This window comes from Quercus lobata, chromosome 1 (genome assembly GCF_001633185.2).
Source record: "Quercus lobata isolate SW786 chromosome 1, ValleyOak3.0 Primary Assembly, whole genome shotgun sequence".
In the NCBI taxonomy this organism is placed as follows: Eukaryota; Viridiplantae; Streptophyta; class Magnoliopsida; order Fagales; family Fagaceae; genus Quercus; species Quercus lobata.
Window position 1 is genome coordinate 23,656,151 of NC_044904.1, and position 12,029 is coordinate 23,668,179.

At 32.1% G+C, this 12,029-nt stretch overlaps 1 protein-coding gene across 3 annotated transcripts; it reads left to right on the forward strand.

The window, feature by feature from the left end:
- Positions 1-393: 393 nt before the first annotated feature.
- LOC115984026 (glutathione S-transferase T3-like) lies at positions 394-3,734 on the forward strand. 3 transcript variants are annotated; one of them, XM_031106916.1, is made up of 3 exons: positions 394-577; positions 848-1,217; positions 1,307-2,049. In XM_031106916.1, exons 2-3 carry the CDS (start codon positions 876-878, stop codon positions 1,838-1,840), a joined length of 876 nt encoding a protein of 291 aa, XP_030962776.1. In that variant the 5' UTR covers positions 394-577; positions 848-875; the 3' UTR covers positions 1,841-2,049. The 3 variants fall into 3 exon arrangements, with proteins under 3 accessions (XP_030962776.1, XP_030962770.1, XP_030962763.1); XM_031106910.1 differs by having other exon boundaries at positions 859-1,217; XM_031106903.1 differs by lacking the exons at positions 848-1,217; positions 1,307-2,049 and adding an exon at positions 2,340-3,734.
- The last annotated feature ends 8,295 nt before the right edge of the window (positions 3,735-12,029 follow it).

The window sequence follows — 12,029 nt, forward strand, 5'->3', positions numbered from 1 at the left end:
CTTCTCAATTCTAAAATACCTATATCAGATCTAACCTTAAAAAAAAAAAAATTTAAATTAATAAAAAAAAAATTTTCATCTCTAAACTATTGAAATTTTTTTTTTTTTAATCTCTATTTTTGTCTCTAAACTATTAAAAAAAATTTATAAAGTTAAAAAAAAAAAAAGAACTTATTAAAATTTAGAGACAAAAAACAAACTTTTTGTTAAAATTTAGGTACCAATATTTTACTCATTCATTTTTTTTACTCCCCATTCTGCCTGTATTAGGTTTACCACTTAACTTAAAAATAAACGGTCAGGATTGAAACAATAAATTATACGGCTAAGATTTAATTAAATCCTAATGCAATGTTCTCTCCATTCTTTTACTCCGTATTAAAATTTAAAACATTCTAAAAAAAACACTCTCTCTCCTCTTTTTATCTCTCTCATCTCTGTTCTCATCTGAGAACCGAAGCTTTTCGCGGGTTTCTTGCTTTGGGGTTAGGGTTTAGCTGATTCAACCTTTAAGGGTCATCTCTGCTTCCATCGATTTGCTAGTTGCTACAGATTCGAAGGTTTCTAGCCTATTCCGGTAAGTTATCTATGTCCTTTTTTCGTTTCAGTTGAACATTGTGAAGAATAACTAGAATTCCAAATTCCCCAATTTATATTCTTTTCTTTTCTATTTTATTTTTAAGATTTTCTTGTTTAAAGAAAGAACAAAAAAAAAAAAAAAAAAAAAGCTGCTGAATTTTTTTTGATTGATACTGTTATGTGTATATGGTTGCTTGCTGGGTTTTTTTAAATATATATTTTTTTAGATTCAGGAAAAAAAAAAAAAAAAAGATTATATTTTTTATAGATATTTTCCAGATTATAGCGCAATTATCATGTCTGTCCAAGATTCTCCATCTGAAGCTGAAATTGTTACTCCTAAGACAACAAAATGGGGTCGGGGTGGCAACTTTAGTATAGAGGAAGATAAGCTACTTGTATCAGCATGGCTTAATATTAGCGTGGATGTAGAGCATGGTAATGAGCAAAACAAAGGAACATTTTATACAAAAATCGCGAAATACTTCGGGGACCACAAGAGTGATTCAACACGTACTGTTGTCTCCCTAAAAAGTCGCTGGGGAGTGATTAATAGGGAGACATATAAATTTTGTGAGGTCTTTGCTAAAGTTGAAGCAAAGAATCAAAGTGGTACGAGTACAATTGAGCAAATGAAGGTATAAATTATATTGCAATGGTGTCAAAATATCCATTCGCTAATATTTTGAAGATACTAATTATGTTCTATTTCTTTAATTTGTTTTAGATTGATGCAAAGAACTTGTTTAAAGAAACATACAAGTACAATTTTCAATTCGAACATTGTTGGCTCTTGTTGAAGAATTTACCAAAGTGGGCACTTAATAAGCCTAAGGAAAATTCGAGAAAAGAATTAACTCAAACTTCAGATTCAATAGATCAAGCCAGGGGGAAGGATGTCTTGCTTGATGACACTATGGATTTTGAGAGACCGATAGGTAGGAAATATGAAAAGGCCAATCGAAAGAGAAAAGGTAGTGAGAAAGTTGTTGCAGAATATTTTGAAAAGAAAATGAAATTTCTTGAAGAATCATGCGCACAAGAAAAAGAGATTCTTCGTATCAAAGCGGAAAATGTTCGCTTGGAAGAGTTGAGGGAGAATGAAAGAATTAATATTGAAAAGGAAAGGCTGCGTATTGAAAAAATTAAAGAGGATGAAAGAATTATGATGGTGGATACAAGTGGCATGTCGGAACCACAAAAACTTTTTTATCATGAACTCCAAAAGGAAATCCTTGCAAGACGAACTTTGAGTAAATAGTTGGGTTGAGATGATGTAGACGATGTCTTGTTCCAACCAAGCTTATTTTAGGCATTGATTTGTATTTTGTGACCTTATTTTAGGCCTTAATTTGTATTTTGTGATTTTAGTAAAAGGTCTTGACTCTTATGTGATTTATTTGTATTTTCTATCATGCTATTTATGTAATCATAACATCTTAGCTTAATAAAATGTTATGTATTTTTTTATATTTGATGTCATATTACTATAGAATCTGTGTTTGCTTATGTCTTCCACATAAGGAACATTTCATTTGTTGTAAGAAACATATTTGCTTTTGAGTTGTTTTTGTCTTCCTAAGAATACATACCTTTTTGTCCTCCTATTTTATAAGACTTGTAGAAACATGAGCATATAGATTATATTATATTTCATACGCTAACTAGTTTCTTTACCCCCTTAACAAAAACTGTATCTGTGTTGCTTATGTTTATTGCATTTATAATGATAATTACTTTCCAATGTTGTCTTCTTGAAGGTTGTCTCCATGGGTCGCTCTCTTTTTCGCAAGTTACTTATTGATGACTCAGACGAGGATGAAATAATTAAACGAGTTTTTATGGGTTCAACATCACAACGTAAGCGTCGTCGGTTTATTAGACGTAATCATTTGGCAAGTAATGAAAAGCTTTATCTTGACTATTTTGCCGAATCACCAGTATATCCTCCCAATTTATTTCGAAGGAGATTCCGAATGAGTTGTTCTCTTTTTCTCTATATTTTATCTAAGGTAGAAGCTCATGAACCTTATTTTATCCAAAAAAGAGATAATGCCAAAAGGCTTGGTTTATCTTCTCTTCAAAAGATGACTGCTGCACTTAAGATGCTTGTTTATGGAGTAACAACTGATTTTATGGATGAATATGTGAGGATTGGAGAAAGCACTGCAATACAGTGTTTGAAAAAGTTTGTTGCAGCAATACTTGATATCTTTTCAGAGGAATACTTGAGGTCGCCAAACAACAAAGATATTGCTAGATTGTTAGCCCATGGCCAAAGCTGTGGATTTCCAGGAATGTTGGGAAGCATTGATTGTATGCATTGGAAATGGAAAAATTGTCCAGCTGCATGGAAAGGTATGTATTGTGATCATGTTCGTGAACCAACTATTACTTTTGAAGCAATGGTATCATATGATCTTTGGATATGGCATGCATTTTTTGGATTGCCTAGTTCAAATAATAACATTAACGAGATAGAGCGGTCTCATATATTTTCCAAGCTCGCACAAGGACGTGCTCCTGCAGTTAATTACTCAATCAATGGTAATGATTATACAATAGGATATTACCTTGTTAATGATATATATCCAAAGTGGTCTACATTTGTGAAAACAATCCCAGCTTCATTAGGACAAAAGGAAAAATTATTTGTAGAAGCTCAGGAGACACATAGAAAGAATGTAGAACGTGCATTTGAAGTGCTTCAAGCACGATTTGCAATTGTACGTGGACCTACACGTTTTTTTCATCTTGAAATGCTCCAAGACATTATGAAAGCATGCATAATTTTGCATAACATGATTATTGAGGATGAGCGAGATGAAAATGAGATGGTAGACTTTGATTATGAACAAATTGATGAAAATCTTCATACACAAGTGTCACGTGAGCAAACAAATGAATTTATGGAGTTCATTCAAGTGCATCAAAGCATTGGAGACCAAGAAGTTCATTCTCAACTTCAATTAGACCTCGTCGAACATTTATGGCAATTGCAAGACAAGTTGTAGGACCTTGAGCATGAATTTTGTATGTGATTTTTGTTTTTTTGGGTAATTTGATGAGTAATGTATGTGAGTTTTAATGGACTACATTGGTAATTTAAGTAAACTGAAACAACTTAAATTTGGCAGGTTGATATTTATTTTGCATCTTTTTCAGTTTTGATATGAGTTTTGACAGCTTTGAAAAATGCTAAACAGGTTTCGTCACATTGATTAATGGGATATTCCCATATTGGTCGTTGCAATCCGGGATTATATTCTAAGCTGTACCAAATTTTTTAGATTAACATTTTTGAAATTTTCTAGACGGTTTAGAATTAAAAGTTTTACTGTTTTAGTATTAGGGACAGACGATTAGGCAGTAACTCTCAAATAATTAACATTTTTTCTCTTAAAATATTTATTAATTGAATATTGTTACCGTCATAAATTATTCATATTTTGAAACTTGAATGTTAGATTTTATAATCTCATTATATAGTTAATGAAATAAAAATTGTCTATATTTCAAGCCTATTTGGCTTATGTTTTTTAATGAAGTTTACAGCTTTCTTCAAAAAAAAAAGTATAAACTATTATTTACAAAAGTGGGGTAAAACCAAACAATTAAGCAATTCGTTATCTTCATCTTAAAATCAAGTATAAATATATCAAAGGTATAGTTAATAACACTATTTATAGCAATAAATTATGGGTTTAATTAACGGGCACTCTTAGGGCATTTATTAATCGACTATTTAAGGTAGGTTTTGATACAACTTTTTAGGAAAATATAAAAAAACTATCAAAAAAATTAGTTACTTTTTTCTTTTCACATTAAAAACATTCTAAAAATATCTTATAAACCAATACTTTTAGAATATCCGTTAACTTTTCCCTTAAATTATAACATTCACTCACAACAAGGTTATATATCCCATAGCTATAGGTATTATCATTATTATTATAACTCATATACTTGAAATGTAAAAAAATTGATAGCCACAAGTTGAAAAGGTTGAGATAGTTGTACAACACTTTTTTTTTTTTTTTGGATGAACACAACTTTATTGAGAGAAAAGACAACTACAAGGCCTTGCTAGACTCCTAAAAAATAATGGAAGAGAAACAAGCAAGGCTATTACCAAGATCAAAAAGGCTAAAAAAATTACAGGCTAGAGACCATTTTGCTAAAGAGTGGGCTACTATATTACAAATCCTAGGCGCCAAATTCACAAAAAACTTATTAGAAACAGTCAAAAGATTCCTTAAATTAGAGCACAAGGACCTGATCCTCTAATAGAGAGGGAGAGGGGGGGGGGGGTGGCTCAACCAAATCATTGAGAAGCTGTAAGCAAGATTGGGAGTCTGACTCCACTATGATGAACTCATTACCCATGGTAGGAGCTAAGGAGAGGGCTCATTTAATGGCCCCTGCTTCGGCCTAGAAAGGGAGGGTAGTGTTCACTTTCATAAAATTGGCAAATACCAACTCCCTTCTCCAATCTCTTACCACCACGACAACACCAACATTAATTTTAAATGACAAACCTGGGGGAGGGATCCAAGTCTGAGTAGAGGAAGGAACCTGCTGTCTTGGGGTAGTAGCTCTGGAGATTTTGTGCTCAGAGAAGAGATTGGAAATTTTGGTAGAGACCCCATCAATATTTAGAGTGTTGTCTCCAAAGAGGGATTGATTTCTCTGCTTCCAAATCGTGTCATAAAGGATGGCTCCTTACAACAGGAAGTCTTCTTTCTGACCCAAATACCGATTATCCATAAAAGGAGGAGATAAGAGGAAGTTGGCAAAATCTGATGTGGACCTAAATGCAAAAGAATCTACTCTCACACCCCCATTGACTTTGGAACCTTAAGGATTTAGCAATAGGGTAGACAGTAAAGAGATGAAGAGATGTTTCCAATGTCGAATTACACAAAGGACAACTCTTATATACATTCTCATTGAACATACTGATTACCTCTTTAGTAGGCAAAACATTGATAGCAATTCTCCATATATGCATCTTGAGGCACTCATGAATTTTGGTTTTCCATATTTGACCCCTAATGGTGTCAAGATTCGAGGAAGGAGAGCCTTCCCTAGAAAGCTAATAAGCTGACTTAACAAAAAAAATTCTAAAGTTTGTTGGAGTCCAAGACCAACTATCTTCCATAGGGTAATTAGGAATGAGAATTTTCTGGATTAGATCAATCACATGCTTCTCAAACAACAATCTCAACTTTGAAATATCCTAGTTGCTTTGGTCTGGAGAAAGAAGCTGAGAAACCACTAAAGTATTGTCCAGATTAGCATAAACTTTAGGGGTAGGGGTGAAGCCTGGGAGATTAGGGATCCACAGGTCTAACCATGATTTGATGGAGTCCCCATTGCCTATCAAAAGGCAAGCTGCCTTTGCAATGAGGTGTTTTATGTCCATCATACTTTTCCAAAGAGGGGATGCATTGCTAGGAGAAGGGTGAGATAGCCAGTTGTCCCAAATCTTGTATTTCACCCTTAAACCTTAATACAAAGACAATCATTTCTGAATAGAATCCACCAATCAAGTTTGGAGAGGAGAGCTTGGTTAAAATCCTAGAATTTCCTGAAACCCAAGCCACCCTCCTTTTGTGGCCAACAAAGTGAAGACCAAGACATCGGAATCCAATATGAACCTTGGGGCTCCACCAAAATCTGCTAACTAAAGCATCTAATTGATCGCATTGACCTTTAGGGAATTGTATAACCAACATAGAATAAGCTGAAATGGCATGGGCCACCGCTCTTATCAAAGTTTCTCTACCAGACTAAGACAAATTTTTACTTTTCCACCCACTAAGTTTTCTGTCCAATCTTTCTTTAACAAATTAGAAATCTTGAATTTTGCTCATTGACAAAAAGAGAGGAACACCAAGATAGGTTGTACTTTGTGGAAGTGTATTGAGACCCCAACAACACTTAACTTGATTCATAAATTGAGGGCTCACACCTTTGAAAGGGAAATCAACTAGATTTTTCCATGATACTAATAAATCTTTTAATTTCAACATAAAAAGCCCATAAAATATCTGTGCATGGAAGCCTTAATCAGAACCACAACAAGACACTCATAATTTTAATATCTATAATATAAGCGGAAAAACTTTTACAAATTGAAATTCTTAAGACAGTGTGTTTGATTCTGACATTGAGAATGTGCTGATCCATGGATGCTACTCCCTTCATCCATGCCATTTATATATGAACAACATTTACACGGCATAATTAAAAGAGCATAACACAAAATATTTCAAAGAGAGGTTTCAAAACTTAAAATAAAACTGCATAATGCAACTCCAATATGGAGTTACAAATATCTACTAATAATTTAAATAAATAAAAAATACTAAAAATTAAACAACAATTTTTTTTCCAGTTCATCATTTGTATTGCAAACTCATTAGATATTTCAACAATTTTTTTATATCTACATCTAAATTTGGTCCAATAGGTCCAAAAATTGCTTAATACACTTGGATATTATGCTTTCCATATCTGTAGTCTTGGATATTACCTTTTCATTGAACAAGGATTTTCGACAACTAAAAGGTTGCCTTTGGCGTAACTTCATATTAGTATCCAACTCATCAAATAATTGATATTAAACTTAATATCATAAATCTTCAAATTTGTTATCTCTTTAAATCCTCAATTAGTCTTCAAATTCAAATTATATCATATCAAAACACTAAAATTGTGTAATTTACTCAAAAACTAAAATACTAATATCAGCTAAAGGAAAAAAAATAAAAATAAAAAATAATACCACAAATCATTAAATTAAACAATTAAAAATAATAATATTATTTTTTTTCATCTATATTTTTTTTATAATTTTAGACTTAGAATAGGCACTCTCAAGTTTCAACCCAAACATGTCTTTTTTTTCCATTCTTAAGTAAGTACACCAAAATGGACCTAATTGAACGAAATGGAACGAAGTAATCAAATTGGATTGAACGGACTAAAGTGACCAATATGGGGTGAATAGACCAAAGTAGACTAAATGGATAGAAGTAAACTGAAATGAACCATAGTAAACTAAAATGGACAGAGAGGGAGATGCAATGAATTGAAGTAAGAGTAATGAAGAAAAAGAAAAGTATGGAGAGACTTCTTTCTGAATTAAAGTAGATGAATGTGTAAAGACAAAGTATATATAAAGTTAAAATCGTCCAAGATATTATTAGAAGAAAAGAAAACATCCAAGATTATTAAATAAATAATCTTCTTATCAAATCAAAATGTTTCATGTGGAGAGGGTAGGGGGAACAAAATTGAAATATTTGAAAAGTGTGTTAATATGTCTTGAGAAATTGTTTTGCCATATAGTTAACAAAATTAAATTTTAATTTTAAGCTATTTTCAACAATTATGTAGGAAGCGTATATTATATAGAAAGATAATAAAAAATACATGAAAGTGAAGTGGACACATCCAAAGGAGGAGGAGGAGGAGAGGACCAATGAAAGGTATGTGAAGAGTCATAGTCGGGGAATAAAGTCTTCTCATTATCTGTCGGTAACATGAGACATTGTGGAAATTTCCTTCGCCAAATTGTTAACTAAATTAAAATTTATTTCAATTCAATTATTCACAACAATTTATTTAGAAAATGGATATTATATAGAAAATATTATATAACATACTTGAAAGTGAAGTGGACGAGGAGGATAACTAAAGGTATGTGGAAGGTCATAATCTAGGAATAAAGTCTTCTCATTACCTGTAAGTAACATGAATTGTCTTGAGAAAATGACTTTGTCAAATCATTAATTAAATTAAAATTATATTATGAATCAATAGATATTATGTAGAAATTTTTTTTAATGTACTTGAAAGTGAAGTGGACATATCCAATTGAGGAAGGAGCCAACAAAAGGTATGTGGAGGGTCATAGCAGGGAAATAATATCTTCTCTTTCCCTATAAGTAGCATGAAATATATTGAAATGGTGGTTTTACCAAATCGTTGGCTAAAGTAAAATTCATATGAACTCACATATCCATTAGGGTATATAAAGACTATCGAACATACTAAAAGTGTCTTCCTAAAAAAAAAAACAAAAACAAAAACAAAAAGTGTAGTCAGGCTTGTCCATGAGTCGAGCCAGGTCAGTTTTGGACCTAGCCCAAACCTAACTCGTCGGTGTTGGGTGGAGGGACCTGAAACTGACTGTTGACATCTATCGGTCGAGTCGGTTTTGAGCTCGGGTTAGTTTGATCAGTGCTAAAGTTCGTCGAAAATTGCAAATTGTCGTCGAAATCTGTAAATTGTCACTGAAATTTCCAAAACTTCATCAGAATCTGCAAATTTTCACTGAAATTTGTTGTGATTTGGCTAAATTTGGCTAAATCCCACCAGATCTAGTCGAGATCTCGTCGGATTTGGTTGAGATCTCGCCAAATTTGGCTTGATCTTGTCGGATTTGGCTGGATTTTGTATATAACTTTGTCGGGTTTGGATGGCTCGGGTTTGGAGAAGGAAACCCACCACTCGACTTGCCAGTGTTGGTTCTTGAAAACGGAGACTCGTCGCCAACCGACTAGACCTTCGGTTCGAGCCGAAATCGGGTTGACGTTGGGTAGTTTGGCCAGGTTTTCAGGCTTTAGTCGGGTCTAGACAGCCTTAAGTATAGTGCACACATCTAGCAGAGGAGGGGGTTAATTAAAGTCATGTGGAAGGTTGTCGTTGGAGTACAAAGTTTTCTCATTGATGTAATGCTTTTATCTTTTTCTTAATAAAGTTACGATATACTTATCAAAAAAAAAAAAAAAAATCATTTGCCAAAATCTTGTACTAATTTAAAGTTTATTTAAACTTGACTATCATAAAAAATTGAAGTGAAAATTTGATAACATATAGAAAGATCATCAAATGTATATAAATATAGCAGTATAGTTCTATTTTATTTTATTGATACTAAAATCTGCTAGCGGTTTTTTTATTTATATATTGCGTCTAGGTTCAATGTATCTGTGGTACAACCCTTTTTTTTTTTGGGTTGGGTATCTTCTAAAAAAAAAGAGGGGGGTTGGGTACCACAGATACATTGAACCTGGACGCAATATATATATATATATATATATATATATAAAGCGCAAGCAGATTTTAGTATCAATAAAATAAAATAGTACTATACTGCTATATATATACATTTGACGATCTTTCTATATGTTATCAAATTTTCACTTAGATTTTTTATGATAGTCGAGTTTGAGTAAATTTTAAATTTTAATAGAATCCAAATTTGATTTTATGTTTCGTCCTTCTGTAAGAACAGCCCACATGCTCTAGTATTACTAGGGTTGGGTGTATTTTTGACTATTTTCTTTTATTTATTTTTAAACCTAAATAGTACTGTTATAAACTGGTCTAAGCCAGTTCCCATCTCCAATCTGTCTTCTCATGTATTTCAAGCCTTTGTTAGAGATGGATCTAGGCCCGAATTTTTTGTTTCTCCCCTATTTCGGGTTGAATTTTATGAGCAATAAAATATTTATTCAGCAAAAAAAAAAAAAAAAGTAGTACTGTTATATATATATTTTTTGATAACAATAGTGCTATTATATTGGCATAGTATAGGTCTTTCTAGTTTCTACTCTATTTAAAAACATACTTCGCTTTCTTTAAAAAGTGCAAATGAGTTGTCATGTACAGGCCAATTAGCTGTAAGCCAAGATTTAGGGCCAAATAATATATTTTATGTGATTTAAAGTATTATTTGAAGGAGAGAACATGTAAGAGAAGGCATATAATATATATATATATATATATATATATATGTATGTATGTATGTATGTATGTATTTATATATCACCCATTTGTGGCATCTATATTCTATACATAACTAGTATGTAGTCCCGTACTACTGCACGGGAATGGATATATTATTAATCATGAGTTTATTCATGTTTAAAAAACTCAGTTAAGTCTAAATTCATATTATTAACCAGAAAATTTCATTAACAAAACTTAGCAGTATATATATTTTACATAGAAAGATGAACCTTGGTGACAATGTTTATCTAAAAAATCCATTCACGCTTTTGAATCTTCAATCTCTATTGGTGATTGAAATTTTCGCAGCTTAAAAAATTTTAAATTAAAAAAAAAAAAAAAAAACCTTCAGAGTTGTACTCATTTTGTAGTTTTACAATGGGTTATTTTGTAACATGATGGGTATTTGTGTGAAGAAAAAACCTCTAAAATTCTATGGCTGATAAAAGAAATTATCTCCAATCTCTTTTTATAGAGAGAGGGGTTTGTGCGTGTTTTTATACATCCTTCATAGTTGTATTATCACGAAGCAGGTCCAATGGATTTAGATTGGTATTACCGATTCCCAAAGCATAAGTGTTTAATGTGTTATTAATTTCATCTCATTAGCTTCTACACATGACAGCAAAATTAAAAATAATTAGATTGTACACGTGTATAGTAAAATTGGACTCCAATTTCAGATTCTAATTGAACAATTGGAATGATAATATATGATAGTAACAACAATAGGAAAATTCAAATAAAATTTCGAATTAAATTGTAACAATCTGAATAAAAAATTCTAGTAGAAAGACAGAGTGGAGTGATCCACTCCAAGAAGGCGACCAAACTTGCGTCAATATAGAATAATAAATCTCTCTCCGGAAAATTTACATTGTTCATAACCTTTATCTTCACTGAACATTTTAAAAATATAGTGACTCACATCTGCCATCCAGACATCTACAGCCGGGTCCTCTCCAATTTGCGTGAGATTCCATTGATCACTAAGTTCCTTTGCAGCCTGCAAAAAGTATCATCCATCGGTCCACAGCAGTGTTTTCTTCATTGTTATAGGTGCCAAACCTGAACAAAAAGCCAAATATAAGGATAGTGAATTTTAGGCATAATGTGCATCTGATCACATATTAGCAATTTTTAACAAATGTAAAGATGCAAACTTTGTAAGTGAATAGTAAACAAAACTCAGTGTCAGAACCAAGAAGAAAACACTTTAATCTGAAACTCAGTGCAAATGTAAAGATGCAAACTTTGTAAACAATTTATAACAAAGATGCAAACTCTGGCTTTGCTATCTTTTTGGAAATTATGCAATGTACCCAAACCAAGTTCTTATCACCGATATTAATCTCTTTGGTTTTTACGTTTGACTACAAAATCAAGAAAAAACTTAATTAGCACAATAACTCACTTGACCCGATATATAGAAGTGGTTTTAATGAGAATGAGTCTACATACATTTAGCCACATGATGCAAAATTCAACTTCAATTTCAGATTCTAGACACATGGCACAAAATTAGAGTTCTAATTTGGAATTCAATTTCACACTCTCTCTGCTTCACCTATTATTTTATATATAGATGAGTGAAAAATCACGTATATTTTCAAAACACAATATAAGTGTTGAAATTATGTTTTTAA